Here is an 18,688-nt window from a genome sequence, read left to right on the forward strand (position 1 = left end):
TAGGGTCGTCAAGTCTAGGAGGCTCAGATGGTCAGGTCATGTAGCTAGAATGGAAGAAAGTAGAAACGCTTTCAAAGTTTTGACTGGAAGACCTATCAGAAAACGACCCTTAGGAAGACCTAGGCGCAGATGAGAGGACAAAGGATCTCGCAGAAATAGGAATACAAAGTAGAAACTGGATCCAATTGGCTAAGGATAGAAGTCAGTGGAGAGCTTTTGTGAACGCGGCATTGAACCTCCGGGTTCCACAGGCCATAGAGTTAGAGTTTGTGTTCTAATTATTATTTTTAATGAAAATGCCCGTTTTCAATTAAAATTATTCTATATTACTATGTGAAAACATGTATATGTTTGTTATATTTAAGTTCTGAACAAAGCATTTTACATTATTCTAACCTCTCGATATATACATTTTATACTCAATACGTGAGAAAGTCAATTTGACATCAATTTTCATTTCCTATTACACACCTGCAACAGCCTGTAAATGAAACAATTTTTTAAGCAAAAATCTTCTTTCCTCTTTCACTACCAGAACTCTTTGTTGTAAGTGGGATACTTGATCGCAGAGAGCAGCGTTTTCCTGAAAGATTACATAAGCGACATCAGTGGATTATATACTTCTATAATAACAATAACACACTATAATTGATCACAAGGACAAACTGTATTTCGTTCAGATACAACATAACATAACAGACACGAATCACAGCCACCCATTTTTAATGCACTTTTCCTGTTGCTCGACAAGCATTTGTATCCCATGCAAGAGAGAGAGAGAGAGAGAGAGAGAGAGAGAGAGAGAGAAAGAAAGAAGAAAGTGCTGAAGTGAAATATAGGGCGAAAGTTTGAAATACTGAAACACATAATTAATTATTGTATTGATTTACTCACCTGTTACATGAAATTCTGAGGAACTGTGATGCTATGCGTAAAAAGAACTACACATCTTCTAATACAAAATAAACTTCAGTTTCCCACAAGGATGGTTTAGAATATGATATACAAAGAGTGAAAAAAATGCAAGATTGGAACGAGATTCGGTCTTTCGCTTACTGTACCGATGCGTTAACTATTACGCTACTCAGTCCTCTCCCTGAATAGCCATATATTCTATCGCTCTTGAAGTTGATGCTCAGCCACTCAGACTACATGAACTGTAACACAATTCCTGCTGTACTTCAGCAATCCAGTGTTTGTACTACAGAACGCCTCTAACGGTTGGGTTTATACGGTATTATAACAGGAGCGGCAGTGAAACGGGCGTTTTTGAAACCCTGGAAATAGTAAGTTACGTTAGGAATCAGCAAATGAGAGTGGTGCCATTTGGACAACAAACCTTTGCTATTGACCCTGATATCGGTGTTCAGTTGAAATGGCGTCGTGGACCGGTAAACAACGCCCTTTTGCTGTGAAGGCATTTTACAAAAACAACGACAGCTACGTGGCCGTGCAGCGTGTATTTTGTGCTCATTACAATCCCACATCATGCCCCAGTTCCGTCGGCGCATGATATCAACTTGTGGGCACGGAACTTTAAAGAAACGGGTAATGTGATGAGAAAGACGGGTGGAAGTGCGAAACGCGTGTGCGCAGCAGAGAATGTTGCAAGAGTGGAAGAAGCCTTCAGCCGAAGTCGCCGTGATGTCATTTTCAATTATGGACATTTTATGTCGTGACATGTCTGTGCAAGATGTACAAGTTGTTCAGAAACATTACTCACAAATTGCAAGCATTGTAAATTCATGTTGTAATTCTTTTATATCGCTGTGAATAAATTTGTTTTGCTGGTGGAAGTTTCAAAATCGCCCGTTTCACTGTCGCACCTGTTACATGGCAAATTGAGGAAATGGTGTATCGTAATATAAACACGATCCCTTTCTTTGGAATGTTCCAAGTATAACAAGAGTTGTGGTACAGTCCATGTGGTCTAAGTGGTTGAACTTTGAATTCAAGACTTCAAAGGTAATAGAATGTATGGCTCTTTAGGGTGCAGAATGGATAATACACTAGAATAGAACAGAATACTTCTATTATCACTGAACTTTACAAGCAACAGACAACGCCCACATAAGGTATACATACAGAAAAATAATAATAACATACATACAGTCAGTTGCAGTTTAATATTACAATAAACAATCTAATAATATTTAAAATAAAAGGACACTATAAATTATGATATAGTTCCTTCACATTCACTGAACTCTTGAATCGAGTAAAATTTATTCGCTATTAACCAACCGTATATATATATATATATTTAATAAACCTTTAGCGGCAGCTGTTGTGTGTAGGTTATAATTTTTTAAACAGCTTCGGTTCTACGACTGAATAACTATTTTTGATATTCGATAGGCTAGTAAAGCGTACATCAATTTTCTTACAGAATCTAGTATTATATGTATGTAATTCATCCTTTAGTCTCATATTTGCACTGTTTTGCTTAGTGTGAAGTAGCACTTTATACATATATATATAAATTAACTACCGTCATTATCTTAAGCATGATAAATAATGGTTTACAGTATTATTTTTCATGTGTTCCAACAATAATCCTGACAGCTTTCTTTTGCAAAACTAGGACATCATGTGCTTGACTACTGTCACCCCAAAGCAAAATTCCTTATCCAATTATACTGTAAAAACATGCAGAATATGAGTTTCTCATATACTCTTGGGGAACTGTATCTTTTAGTTTTCTTAAAGCAGTGGTTAAAGCATTTGTACAGTAGGCTGAACACTCGGATTCTAATCTCTAACCAGTCGCGCATTTATAACTCTTTGTATATCATTGAATTTGCACCTATAGAGACATTGGAATGATATTTATAAAATCGGTTATTTTCTCGATTTAACATGCATAGTTTAGAATATGGGTCAAGCTGTATAAGTGAATTAGTGCGTAGAAATATTTCGATGTGATCAAGACAATTAGCTGATATACGTAGTTTGAAGCAGTGTAGCGTTGGAGAAGATACATTTCCAGCTTCCCACCCTTCTTAAAAGACTTTTTCTTTTTGGAACACAAAGCCTGTCCTACAATGAGACAAGTACATTATAAAGAGCAGTCACTACGAAACTGCAATACGAACATAGAAGTCTCGTTGTACCTGAATAAAACTCAATTCGTTCTCGTAGATGAAAAAAGGATGCTGCATGATTTAGATTTGAAGGAAGTGGGTTGAATTATACGTGAAAGTTAATAATGATTTAAAAACAGAATGATCCAGAGAAACCCAACGAATATACATGTTGATCATTACTACTCAAATGCCACTAAACAGAACCTAACCTTTCACTGTGATTGACGAAATGATAAAACAGAAAAAAAGGAGAATACTTCGAGGATTCTCGAACACATCGTTTGCCTGCTTAGCGTGATATTTATAAAATCAATTATTTCTTCGATTCAACACACATGAATATTGTTCAAGCTCTATGGGTCAATTAGTGAATAGAAAATTTCAAGGTGACCAGGACAGTTGACTGATATACTTAACTTGAAGCAATGTAGCATTGGAGAAGATACATTTCTGGCTTCGTAGCCTTCCTACAAAACATTTTTTTCTTAGAACTGTGAAGTTGTAATATGAACAAGAAAGTATTGTTTCACTTGAATAAAACGCAATTTGCCCTTATAAATAAAGAATGCTGCATGATTCAAATTTAAAGGAAAGAAATGAGTGTACCTGGGAAAAAATCCAGAACTTTGTATGTGGTTCGTCAAGTCAAGAAAGAACATTTCGGTATAAACAAGTGAGGAGAAAAAACTTTGACATCACTGTTGTATTCGATTATCACCAATCACTGGCAGCTTCCTTAGCCCCTCACTGCCGCTAATGTATTAACTCTTAGATGACGAGTATCTTTTCCGTGATTTCCTTGAAGTTCACTTAAACGGCCATAGCTCCCAGGGTGATTGTATCAAAAGGATAAATGATTCTTCGTTTTATTTGTAATTAAACACTTTCAAACGTCTACTTGCTTATCGAGAATAACAAGGGAATCTACCACGTACCAATCGAGAATAACAACAGGAAATTGACTGGAATTCTTTTACGGAATTTTGAAAAATTCATCTCTGCATCAGGAGCATCTTCTATAGATATATATAAAATGGACCAAAGTGTTATTTTTCTTACGTGTTTTTACGTAGTATATGAATAAAATTCCTGAAAAGGATATCCTTGTGTTCCATACAATACGAGCTACATAAAACATAGCTCATTTTATTCGTAATGAAGCACTCTCTCAAATTGTGTTTGTACGAATGAGTAGTGTCAATAACAAAAGTTCTCAAAAAGGAGGAAGTAAGTACACTTACCGACAAAACGACTCTAAAAATCAGTTTCTTATAACTTCACAACCGTGGTATAACCTTTAATGCAACAAACTTACTAATTGTTTTCCTCGTTAAGCTTAAATACAAACGAGAAAACAAATAAAACTACTAATCTTTTCTGGAGCTCTGAGACGAACGAAAAACAAATACATATTGATATCAATTAAAAAATGGCTAGACGTATATCTACAACTGTCATTTAAATGAAGCCACATCTCCCGTATTTGCTTCAAGATGCTGATTTGGGATTCAAAATGTAAATACACTTTATAAGGAAAGCAAAAAGACACGCACACACATAGAGAGAAGAAAGAAAGAAAAAGAAACTTTAAGACTTCCAATGTATGAATTAAACTGCTGTCATATAAAATATACTTGTTTAACAGCATATGCTCCTTTCTGTCTATGATACACTGCGGTTGGTGAAGATGTTTATCGAACTGGGTATTGGCTTGTACATGTAATAGATGTGAAACATAATATGACATTTAACTGCCTAAAAGTTTCATCCTACAGACAAGCAATGGGCATGGTAAGGTTATGAATTAAGTATCTATAATGAAGCGTTCAAGAAATATATTGACAACCGAATACAACAACAATACAGTAAAACTTGCCTCAGGGTACGATATTTGATTAGTTGATTAGAGTTTACTGTTTTCTTTCCAGCACATGAGAGGGACCTATAATTTAAGGCGGATTCCGAACTACTGTAATGTGTTCAAATTCGGAGCTCTTCCATGGAGCTTCTTTGAACGAAAGACGCGAGCGCTTGTAGTTACGATAGTTGAAATGATATGGTCCTTGTATGAAGAAGTAGGTTGCAACTTATAGTACGTACAATAAATAATCAGCGCTCTACCAGTGTTCTTGACGACCTTCGCAATTATTATTCGGACACATAAATTCTTAATACGAAGTTCACGTTGAAACGAATAAAATTCTATTTAGGGCACCATTGAAATTCAATAGTGTCAGACGATTAAATTGGTGTGTGTGATAATTCAAATCCTACTTAAAAATGTATTAAAATGTCTCTCGCCCTTCAAGCTCTGCAGTCAAAAAAGCTTTTTACAATAATCAATTAATCTATTCTCTTTATAAGTATTTAAAGAACGTAAGGAACACTTATTTATAACATTCATCTCCATGTTGCCTGAAAACAGATATTATGAATATTCATCTACAATGCAAAAGCTACATCGGTCTTCTTTTGGCAGCAAATTATTGCGAATCATATATATATTTTATTAGAATCACGGAAGCATGCCTTAACGATTGTAATGTTAGTACGTTCCTTCCGTCCGACCGTCACTCCACTCAATAACGCTTGAACGAAAGATTTTTTTTCTTTTCAGTGAGTATCGGTGACTATTCATATCCCATTCAAAATCTATAACTAATTCCTATGCAACCTGCACAGTAGCAAACACATATTGGCTACCTATTATAAAGGATAGGTAGCATTTCTTACTGCAAATATCAAATACATGGAATCATGTGATCTCTCTATTGTTTTCCTCCTTCCTTGCATTTCATATTCACTGAAAATCTTTCGAAATGAGTAACTTTTGTTAGACTTGTGCCAAAAAATTCATAAACTTTGAAAGAAGATCAAAGTAGAGAAATCTAAAAGAAGACTTATAAGTTTGAGTTTCCAGCTAAACAACTGCTTATGTACACTCATGTCCAAAATTATTGTCGCATGTCTATAAATATCTGTTGTAGGAATATAATTTGATAACGAATTCACCCGGTATTTTTTATAATGTTGTTATGTGTATAATCGGCAGAGACATGTATGTGGATGTCAAAAGAGCAGTAAATAAGAACAATAAAACGAAAATAAAACTTTCTTGTCCATCATTCTAATTTTCGTATTTATAATTCTTTTCCCATGAAATTTACCGCAAACATACATTTTCCGATTATACGCATAGTATCAGTATTAAAAGTACCCTGCAAAATCATTATCAAATTATATTCTTACAAGAAGACAGTTATAGATATGCGACAATAATTTTGGACATTAGTGTACCAAATCCATTGCTTAAACTAGTTTGTAGTTTCGTTAATTCATGTTTAGACGATTAAAATTATAAAGAACAAGTTACGTAATAAACTTATATGCCGCCATTATTAACTACGTGCTTTTTCAATCTCCAACGTACAGCTACCAATTTATTGTTGCAATTTTTCTCATACACATTTCTAATGATTTTCAATAAATACAAAATGCAAGGAAAAATAGTATAGATAAAATTCCCAATAATTTGCTACCAGAAGTCTATGTCTCACGAATTCTCAACTACCTAGTGATGTTTGCACTGTCATCTGCCAGTGATATACTGTATATTGGCCAAATGGAAAGGAACATTTGTATCAGAATAGCTGAACATGCTCGCCCTACTAGGACTCTCAACTTGCAGTAATTATCCGCATTGTAACTGTACCGTAAGGCAAATAAGTATGATAGTGTTAATGTGTGCATATGATGGAAAAACGAAAACTACGACTGAACGTCAAATTAACGAATCCTTTACCTTCATAAATTTAACCCTGAACTCAGTCTAGACAAAGGGGGAATTAATTCAATATTGAGTGACGTTTTCACTACGTACTGTTGCCGGTTGGAAGGACAAGGAACAGTAACAGTAAATATCTTTGTAATGTTTAACGTCGGTTTATTCGCCTTAAAGCTCGAGGACGTGAAATTATTTGTTTACTTCAAATAACCATTTTTATCCTTTCACTTTCCCACATGTTTAAGTCTCAGGTCAGCTGGGGATGACGATCGTCCGTGAAAGTACTATTGTTTTGTGATTTATAGGGGTGAATGTGAAGCGTTATCTTTTACTTGCTATTGTAACCGTTATCAATGATCCAATCTATATTACTGCTTAATTGCTAATTTGTTATTTTGAAATGTGCATTTGGGCAGTACTTTCAATATATATCTAATAGTTTCTCGCTAAGTAAATTTACATATTAATATACTTACGAAAACCAAATCCTTTATGATTCGTTTCAGCTTCTTATATTTCTTCTTGTATTTGGCATTTGTTACAGGATCAATACCGGCTGGGTAATTATCATAGTAATGACTTCCAGATTGGAAGCTGTACGCCATCTCTGAAATGTATGTTTGTTCCAAATTTCGTTCTGGATTCTATTGTAAGAAAAAGAAAGAAATATATATATATTTATCATAATACATTAAATGAAATCATTCAATACAAAACATGTTACTCAACACTAACCTTAGAGATCGCCGATCCTTCTTGTAAAAATCTTCAAATTTTTGTACAGTCTGACAACATATAACGACTGATAACCAGTAAGGAACGTTAAAACATGGAGATACTTTTTACAAGTAATAGAAAAAACGTGTGATACATTATTGTTAACACAGTACCACGTCTAACCTCACTGTACCTAAATGTTTAACCTTGTGATATTAGGACAAATAGGCATGTCAGTTTTTGGACTTGAGAGTTTATCACACATCCAGTGACTCACGAAGAGAGCAGAAGCAGCTCTTGAAATATATCACGTAGTTACAAATTAAAGTACAGTAACATCATATCGTATCTTTTATATATTCTTCTACAGACAATCTACTTCTTCCCAGTAATGACCTCGAACTGATGAAAAGTATGTAGAGTTGATAGTCTTCTTTCCCTTAAAGCACTGACAGGAGTAGATAATATTAAATATTATCTAGATGATATTATTTATCCTCTAGTCAATAAAGCAAACAAAAGCTATTCATGTGTCTATAGCATCATAGATACACCGTGTAATGAACAAATTTTAGGTTTCGGGTCTACATGTAAAAATGGACTGATTCAAGTTTAATGGGGACGTCAGCATCGAGGCTATTCGTCCCCGTCATGATCAACACGACTGCCGTAAATAAAAGTTAAAAACCAACATATTAAAAGATAACTGTGACCATTATATGCGTTGTGGTTCGGATTGACTTTTTATTCTCATATATTCCCCTTTTCCTAGTCTTAATTTCCAGTTACGCTACGACGATTATGGTCACTGCCCATGCCTACAATTCCGACTTGCGGTGACTGGAAACACGGCAGACGAAAATGTAGACAACGTAAAGATATCTGTTAAGCTACACATATAATAGAACTAAATATTAACTATGCAACAAATGATAAAATCACTCTTTTTTATAGAAAGAATATAATGTCACTGTATAAGCACAAATGTTACATGCATTCAAGTTTCAAATATATCTATAATTAACAATTCATTATTAATTACGATGAGGTGGCGTGGCTTAACTAAAAGTTGACTCACGTGATTCTTCGGCTAGCCTTACGAGTTGCTCCCTCGACGTCCTGTATCCGAATGTGTGCGCTGTTTCAGGGGTTAAAGTCCTAGGTTTGAGTCCCGACTGCTCTTTCCTCAGTAAGTATCCCAAGTGGTGCTTTGAGTATAATATCGAGTCCGTAATCTCGGCCGACTCGTGCTTTGGGCCTTAGCTTACATTCGTTATGGTGAATAACTCCGATTGACTAATCGTATTGAAACGTTTTCGTAAATAAAACTATTATGTTCAACTTCCAACACTTTAGTATTAGACCCTGGGTCGCACTGTTACTTAATTAACTGGTTCACGAATTCAAGCCTTTTGTAATGAATAATATATCTGTTCACTAATGCAGGCGTCATACTCGAAGATGAGCACGTTATGTTTTAGGCAGCAGTGAACGCTGCTCTTGTATAAGCGCACTACGCGCGGAAATTAGGAGCAGGAAGACTCCCTCAGACTGCTTGCTGCGGACTGAATCCTTTGTCCAGTTCACTACTCTATACATGTTCTAGGGGGCTGGAGGCCACCGGTGATGACGTATAATACTAAGTTCACACTCTTTGGCTGAAGAAGTGCGGACATTTTAAATAATCGAATCAGCGTTGGGCGATGACAAGAAGTAAAGTGTTTTTGCAACTTTCCCGTTTTCCGGGCTCAGAGAGCGTTCACAAAGGAAATCATTGTCTCTGCAACGTATGTCCATATTTGGTTACGAAATCTGACGGAGTCTCACCAACACAGACGAAGAGACATTCCAAAGTGATGAGAGAAGAGTTTCTAGAACGTTTGAAAGTATACGAGGGTTGGTTAATAAAGTTCAGAATAAGTCTATTTTTCCTATATTTCTTTTAAATTTAGGGAAAATGAGCCTTAGGCCGGTGACATAACAAAATACTGCTGCAAATGAAAAGTAAAAATCTACAAAAAAGAAATAATACTAATAATAGTAACAATAAAGAAATAACTATAACACCAGTAAAAAAAAAATATAGAAATCAACATTTGAGGCGAACCTTTCCACATGTGCCAAAGTACCGTCCACTCAGTATCCATCAGGTTCTACCGTATCAGATTTCAAAAAAACTGCAGGTGGCTTACGAACAGGAATCACATAAAATTTAAGCGAGAAACATACTGGTATATTATTATTTTAAAAGAACATTGTGTAAGTAATCAAAATGTACGGAGATGCGTTAGCTCTGAGATGCGTAATAACGTAGACATCCATAATACAAAACTGAAAGTTCTAAGCAGGGAATTATCCATAAAGAAGCCATTATAAAGTGACTTAAAGTGAAAAGCCAGTGTGTTAATTCATGATACTCAACCATTGAAGCATCTAAAAGTGTCCGATACGTTAGAGACCTCCAAATAAATAAATGTAGAAAGTATCAGAAGTAACGCCTTTGGTATTGTGTCAGCCATCACGTGTCTCCTCGCGTTCAAGATCAACAGCTTTGGCGCTTGCCCACGGCATCACATGACTATACTGAGACTTCTGCGCATGATACTCTTACCCGTGCTCAACGTGACCCCTGACACGAATCCTATTGTGACGGTACCTAGTACAAGTGGTAACTGATTTTGTAGGCAATAGTCAAGAAAATAATAAACAGGTGCAACTCCTAGCAGTAGCCTGGCAGATGCAAATCCCCCCACAAGAAAAAGTTTAAAAGTACTAAGAGTCTATTATGTGAAGAGAGAATTCAAAATATCATTCCAGATTGTAAAATCTGCACCTCAAGTCCGTAACCACATTTAAATTCGAGCATTAATATGATATTACTCGAGCACAAGGTTCTACGAAATTTTGATATATTTCTTACACGTTCAGGTTAGGTTAGTTCATTAGGACATTACTCAAGCAGACGGACCTTTAAATTTTCTATGAATTTCTCATACCCATTCTGAGGATTTAATTGCACCTTAGGCTATAGAATTTCAAATTAATTATTTCAAAATGTGTAACTTACACATGATCGTGCTTTGCTGTTCATAAAATGAACCGAAATCTTTCAGTTTAACGCCACATGATTATGCCTTTTTTTTAGGATAAGGGAGATGGATGATTAAGGCAAGCGAATGATCATGGAAGAAACAGCGGCTTAACATTCGACGTGTCTCTCCACTTTCAAACCTACAAAAACACTTAACATTAAAAATTGTTAGATTAGAAATAATAAACACTTCTGCCCAGAGTATATACACTTGTTTACTAAAAACTAAATTTCAGTGTAACAGTTTCAACAACGTAACGTTGTCTTCATCAGACACTAGAATCAGAGTTAGTGTCTGATGAAGACAACGTTACGTTGTTGAAACTGTTACACTGGAATTTAGTTTTTAATAAACAAGTGTATATACTCTGGGCAGAAGTGTTTATTATTTCTTTAGTGAGTTCCAGAGTCATGATGGATAGAGTTGCATGTTAGATTAGGCAGGTATTGTTTAGTTCCTTCTCCAAATTAATTGATAGTGACTCTGGCTCACTTTGTAGTGATCATGGTTCATTATTTGTAACTGTGATGTAGTCATGGATATAAATATAGTAACGATGTACGGCATGAAAACTACACTGCATAAAGCACTAACTAACTTGTGCTAGGTGGCCAACATAAAGCACGAACGTTATCTGACCGAGTAAGGGAAGAAGCGCAGCAGGAGGGGCGAGCAGAAGCGAAGGGTGTCCGTAGGGAGCAGGTACGTCATCGACGGTGGGTATATTTGCAAGATTGGGGAAGAAACTAAAAGATACTCAAAATCACTTGTTCTGCACAAAGTACAGTCTTACCAACATAACTTTACTCGCAAGCTTATTACCTAAAGATCATATAAGAACTGCAGAACACCTTTTCTTATCTCCTTTCTCCTGTAAATTTTCCATTAAAAAAAAAAAAAAAAAAAAAGAAAGCAAAAACGGAGGGGCACCAGTACAGTTATCAAAAATCGGTGGAATCATAATGTAGAAGAAAACAGAAGCATCCCGCGCAAAACCCAAGGACAGGACGTTGACCACCCCAAAATTACTGACCGGGGATCGAATCAGGTACCCTACTCACAGAAATAAGTGCTCCACTACTGAGTCAATGCTTTTCATTATTAAGACAACGATCGTAACCATACTTAGCTTTGAGCATTAGCATTTATATAGCTGCAAGTTAGTCGGTACGCAAACTAAATATAAATATTGGATGGCATTTAGTATCTCCTCCAATTCTTTAACTCTAACAAGCTCTGCGGGACCTCTAAACCATTCCTACTACTACTACTACTTATAGTATGGATCCGTATAGTAAAACTGAACGCCTATATGTGCAAGATTGGGGGGATACTAAATATCAGCCAAAATATTAAACCCGGACCTTAAAGGCAGAGGGGAGTAAATCATTTTTTCTGAAAATGAGTTATTGCCAGATTTGAAACGCGTGTTCTATCTCTTACTCTTAGAAAGCTTGTAGTTGTATTATGAATACTTTATCAAATAGCAACAATAAAGTTGGATATAAACCGAACGCACTTAAAGGCAAAACGAAATAAGTCACTGTTTTGTCTCTCCTGAAAATTTAATAAGAATGACTCACTCTCCTCTGGGCATAAGTTTAGAGTTGCCCCTCCAGTCTGAAGGTGCCCTTGGACTTTGCAACATACAAAAAACAGTGCTTAAAGTATTAAAAATTGTTACATTTCACTTAATTTTAGTACTCCGTGGGCTTCACAAAAATTTAAAAGGTTTTCTTCATTATTTTTGCGCATCTGTTACACCTGTTCGCCATATTCGCTACATTTTACAATTACCATGCTGCTGAAACCTTCCGCGAATGCTTCCGCATCCGGCAAATAGTACTAACTTCCACATATCTTTTCTCATAATAAACATAACTCTCATGCCGAACTTACATTCCTAAATATCAAGTAAAAACTTCAAATGATCATTCCTTACCCCATTTCTCCTGTAAATTTTCCTGATTTTTATAAAAAGCGGAGGGGTAACTCTAAACTTAACCCCTCCTCTGCCTTTAAGGTCTGGAAATGTAAACAATTACAGTTCTTAATTAATTACAATTTTAGCCTGTACTGCACAGCGTGTCGAAAGCTCAGGTACAATGTCTCTTTCTTGCATTTAACAATTTAATGGCTTGTTAAGCTATTTTAATGTTAGTATTGTGCCACAGGGTGAGTCTAGCATCTAAGACTTAGCTTAACTTAGTGTTTGGTATGGTAAAGGTTTTTCGGGTAAGTTTCATATTTCTACGCCTACTCTGCAGCACTCGATCAGTTTCAAATTATGAAAGCAATCAAATCATTCCTATTGAGCTATACATTTCATCAGTAAAATTTACATTCATACAGCTCTAGTCTCAATTTCATTCGAAATGTTTTAAACAACTAATTTTGGATCCAGGTTCGAATCGGGAGTCCAGTCGTGCATCATTTCCCTATTTCCATATTACTCAAAACTTACTTTTAATTCCATACCTAGAAAGATTGGCTAACAATTAGATGAATGTAATAGATACTAGAACTTACATAAAATGACACTTTGCCGCAGTATTAAATTATCTATTTTTTTTTTAATACTAAACCCCACGAAAGTGTAACTTTTGTTTGTAAACACTTAGCGCCATGTTCAGTCTTCAGTGTTGCCAAAAAGACCAATGCTGCCAGATTCTCTCTGACGGAAAATGTTTAGCAGAAGCTATTTTTACTAACAAATGCTACGATTTCGGTACTTTCTGTTCACATTAGGTTAGTTTAGATACTTAAGGTAAGTTTAGGTGGGGTTAGGTTAGTTTCGGTTAGGTTAGGTAACTTTATGTTAGATTATATTATTGTCAGTGTTGTCAATTTAGCGACTTTGTCGCTAGAACTAACGACTTTTGGAAGTGTCTAACAACAAAAATTTTTATTTAGCGCCTAGCGACAAATCTAGCGACATTTAGGAATTCAAATATTTTGTTCTATATTTATATTAAAGTTTCCAAAATTTTGCAGTTTATGATGTAATAATAACTTTTACACACTCGGTTGCACTACTGCTATGAGCGACTAACTTCGTTGTATTCATCGCTGCGATGAGGATTATGCGCTTCTTCACTGCGGTTCGGAAATCCGAGAATTTCCCGTATCTAACTAGTTGCGTAATAGCTGGTAACCTTTTGCATTGCACAGCAGGCCCGTAGCCAGCCCAAAAATTTAGGGGGGGGCGGCTGAAGTTAGGGGGGCCCGATCCAACCATATTACCATATTATAGTTCATTTGCAAGCCTACCGTGAAAATTTTGGGGGGACCGCCCCCCCTAGACTCCCTGGATACGGGCCTGTTGCACAGTGCGTACAGTGACAGTGACGCTGGAGAACATTATGCTTTTCTGGTTCAGTGTAGTGCGTGTGATTTATATATTCATTTAATTGCGGTTGTTCTTCATATAAATTATACAGAAATTTCGTGTGGTGAGTTCGGTGAAGTATTCCAATACGAAAGCAACAAGAATCCCCCCTCCCCCCCCAAAAGATAATCGTACAGTCAACATTAAAAGAGGGGATGGGAAAAAGTGATCCAAACTGTTAAGTATTTGCAAACTTTTAATGCTATATTTATTAATTTTGTATTCTTCAAAGCACATAGTATAGTGGTTTTATCAAGATGTTCATTTTTAAAAGAAAAAATACTGGAGTCTTCCATTGTACATGAAAAATATTTAAGTTATTTTAATTCCTTTGTAAAAATTATATAGTGACATTTTTTAGCGACTTGGTAGAAAGCGTTTTGCGACTGCTAGCGACTTTAGAGTACAAAACTAGAGACATTTCACCCTCGCGAGTTGGCAACAGTGATTATTGTAGGGACCCAGCAAAATTTCCGAAAAAAAATGATAGAATTTCGCTTATTTCTATTAATATTAGGTTAGTTCAGTTAAGTATAAGTTAGTTTAAGTTAGGTTATGTTAGGTTTAAGTACTTGCATCTTCCATTTCTCCCGTAAAATTTGTAGTTTTACGTACTTCTGGACCCCGTCTACTAAACATTTACCAAAAAAAATAATAATAATAATAACAAATATTAAATTTCCATCATATTAGAAAAATATCCCCACACTTAGTCCGTTATAATTTTCGCAAAATTTTAGGAGCGTAATGCAACGCAAGAAATAAAGAAGTGATTGTATCTGCAATTCCAACTACCGGAAATCAAAACGCAAATTTCGTGTTGGGTTGACGAAAACGTTACAGAAAGAGCTGCAGAGGAATTTTCTGTCCCAAATCACTTGGTTGTGACTCTGCTTCACTTTTCAGTGATTAGACTTCGTTATTTGTAGCAGTAATGTAGTCATTGATAGTTTGTTTTAATATTGGATAATGTATCATATAATTGATTAACGCCCTTGAGCTTCGAAGTCGTTTGACGTGTGTAGTTGTGTTATTGCAGATAGGAAAATCTTCAAGTGTGCAAAGGACACGAACCAACTTGTGCTGGGAGGCCACTAAAAAGCATGTATGGTATCTAACCGAGTTAGGGTAGGAGCTCAGCAGAAGACAAGGTACAATGAAGAGATGCGTGCGTAGGGTACAGGGTCAACTATCGTGGGAGTACACCTAAACGATAATGACAAAATATTTTATATAACGTCAAACGCATGCATGTGGTAAGATTCCGAATAATCGATCACAACAGCTTACAATAACAAGTCATAGTACTTGCTTCGGAGCCATCGATACATACATTTGGGGGAGATACTAAATGTCATTCCATGCAGGTTTACTGTATGTACTGTATGTTTACTTATTCGTAAATTTAGAGATCGTATTTGTAATATTTTAATAAGACAGCGTGCAAATAATCGAAATACGGTGCAAAAATAAAATCTTTCAGTTTAACGTCCCACAACTATTCCTCTTAGGCTCAAGGAAACGGATGGTTAAGGCAAATGAGTAATGACAGAATAATAGGTGGAATGTGGGAGGGAACGGAAGTACCCTGAGAAAATCCAGGGGCAAAATGCTTACCACAAGATTACTTGGCCGGGGTTCGAACCAGACTCTACGCATTAGAGGTAAGCGCTTTAACACCGTGCCACAGTAGATACAGCATGTGCCTATCGTGTATTAAATGCATTATCTTATATTTTAAGGGTAAGTGTCTTGATCTGAAATCCATCGTTTCACTTTCTGCGACCCAGTACTCTTGTCATTATGTAGAGTAAGATTACTCAATCTGCACATTATTTCACTCACTCATATATATTTGTCACTCATATATATTGGTCACTCATATATATTTGTTATTCCAATATGCAAGGACTTCAGAGATTTTTATTCATTAATCTGTCCATGCATACCTTGTACATTACAATGATGATATGACTAGAAATTATAATGGAATTACCATTATAAAATAGAGAACATGTTTTTCTTTTTTTTAAAAAAAAAACTCTTATTTTTCAGCAACAGGTCATCAATCTGCTCAAATTTTCTCAATATTTATAAAGCTTCATCCTTGTACAATGTAGTGTCAAAACAAATCAGTTCAAAACAAACTATTTTTTTTTTTTCGGTATATGTATGTATTATCTGTCTAGTTTTAGTTATCTCCCTTTTTGGAGATTTATAAAGAAAGTCCCGGCCTTATAGCCCAGTGGACTGCTCACTAAATTTGTTTTGTTTTTGAAAACGTAATTTGTATAAAATTGCGCGTTCCAACATGGACGAATTCGCCTATTCCAAGTAAATTTGTATGCACACAATTTGTAAGAGGCTCAGGACATATAAAAAAAGATGTAATAATATATAAAAATTCCAAAGAAACTAAATTTTGTCAAAATTTAAAATTATGTACAAATTCACAATTGCACAATTGTAGGAACATGAAACTCCAGGTGTAAAGATCTCCGTCGCCATCTTGTTCTATTGTCTGCCTCATAAGTAAATGCATGTTTTACGCGGGATACTATCTTTTGACCGTTATTATGAGAATGAAATCGGTACACATTACTTGCTACCACTTTTAGTAGCGAATCGTAATCTCACAAGTAGGGTAGGCTTGATAAACTAATAACACAAATAACTTTTAATGTATCATAAAATGTTTAAAATTATGGTCAAAATTCTATTTTCCTTATTGAGTTAAGCAAAAAACTGCCAAATTTATTCATTTTAAAGAACTTTCATAGTTGTATTTCGAACACTGTTAAGTTATATTTATGTGCATATATACATAGTAGTTTTTTTCTGTTCTTTAATTTAACAAGAAAGAATGAATATTTTATAAGCAAAAGTAGACGGAAAATAGTCTATTATTATCATTATTATTATTATTATTATTATTATTATTATTATTATTATTATTATTCAACAAATATTTACACGAAGCAAACACGCAATGTGTATTAATCGAATACGGTATTCACATTTAGCTCCACTACAAATATTTTAAAGTGCGGTTAACATTTTCTTGTGTCTGGGATTTGCAGGGGGGGATGAGAATGTTCCTCCTCACATGCTGTTTTCATTTCCTGTATATTTGTAAATGGAGGGAGAGAAAAAGAAAATACATTCTTACAGTAAGCTGTCAATTTTTGGGGGTAACCGTTTGTTACTTGCATCTCCCACTTTAAAGTAAGTACGATACTGCATTTAATTAATGCATCACGTGATAATGACTTCACTAGAAATATTAATACTCAGAAGGAATTGTATTCTATGCAGTGGTATATTTAAGGGGTGGCTTTCGGGCTTAAGTATTCACCGAAATTTTATCGCAAATTTTTATTGTTTTATGTATATTGCAGAATTTTCACATTTCCAGGAATAAAGTTAGCAAAGCCCCTCCCGAAACAAGCAAAACCCCCGAAACAAAATCGTAAATACGCCACAGATTCTATGAAATGGAAAACTCAACAAAAATTACACATAAATATCATTACGGTAGCGTTTGGTAAATTTATACATATGTTTGAGACATATTCGCCAAGTTATTATAGACCAGGCCCCATGTAGGGGAAAATAACACCTACTCTGAATAACTCCTGAGAGTATATACCGAAATTAAACAAGTTATCCCTCCCACTAACGTGGCATATTTCAAATACTTGTTGAAAACTGAGTCGTGGGAAGATGTTTATATTGAATGTAATGTTAACGAGCAATTTAATTCCTTTTCATGTATATTTACTCATTATTTTAATATTGCTTTTCTTAAGCAAAAATTTAAGATAAATAAATCGGTAAATGTCAGTTCTAAGTGGAAAACTTTTGGAATAAAGGTTTCTCTAGAAAAAATGCGCGATTTACATCAACTATCCCGACGGTGCCGTACTCCCGTGTTCAAACGATATCATAAAATATACAGACGAGTTTTACATAAGGTCATAAAACAGACAAAAATGTTAGGCTAGTTTTAGACGGAAGCATTTAGCGTAGCATTTCTCGTAGCATATGTGCTGCCAAAAATTTCATATAATATTCTATGGCATCAAAAGTATATGGTGTTTTTAAACGGAAGCATTTTGATAAGCATCTGTCGTGACGTAGCAAACAAATCACTGGAGAAGAGCGCAATTATGGCTCCGAATTTAAGTGTGAGGTAGCTAAAGCTATAGTAATTGTAACAACACTTCGCTGTCAAACTAAAAAACGAAAATCACAAAGAAGTATGTGGGCAAAGAGCATCCCTACTCCAACTCATTTTTCTTTACTAGAATTCAATTTCCCACACAAAACAAAGAGCATGGATATTTGAAACAAAATCTTTCGCTTTTTCACACACCACGGCGCTGCAATCGGAACAGAAATGCTGGGGAAAATGCTAGGAAATAGAGCAAGTTCTATCGACAAGAAATGCCATAGGATATGCCATGGCATGGGAAATGCTATAGCATTTGCCACTTTACACGATAGGTTGTCGATGATACGATTTTTGCTACGATAAATGCTTCCGTCGAAAACTAGCCTAAGTATCGTTCTCTACGGCTAGTTTTAGACGGAAGCATTTATCGTAGGGGACGAGTCACCT

General features: G+C 35.4%; 1 protein-coding gene across 3 annotated transcripts in view; it reads right to left on the reverse strand.

The window, feature by feature from the left end:
- The window catches only part of LOC145690319 (transforming growth factor beta regulator 1), a 29,084-nt gene extending 15,740 nt beyond the window's left edge, over positions 1-13,344 (reverse strand). Inside the window, exons 1-3 of one of the 3 annotated variants that reach the window (XM_081765102.1) lie at positions 13,209-13,344; positions 7,347-7,514; positions 472-583 (exon numbers count right to left, since the gene is read on the reverse strand). In XM_081765102.1, the coding sequence (XP_081621228.1) occupies positions 472-583; positions 7,347-7,475 (241 nt within the window). In that variant the 5' untranslated portion in view covers positions 7,476-7,514; positions 13,209-13,344. Of the gene's footprint in view, positions 1-471; positions 584-7,346; positions 7,515-8,665; positions 9,440-10,654; positions 10,789-13,208 lie in introns of those variants that run through there. The other 2 variants (XM_081765101.1, XM_081765103.1) reach the window with 2 other exon arrangements.
- Positions 13,345-18,688: the final 5,344 nt, after the last annotated feature.

This window comes from Thermobia domestica, chromosome 7, assembly GCF_964235325.1.
Source record: "Thermobia domestica chromosome 7, izTheDome1.hap1.1, whole genome shotgun sequence".
NCBI lineage: Eukaryota > Metazoa > Arthropoda > Insecta > Zygentoma > Lepismatidae > Thermobia > Thermobia domestica.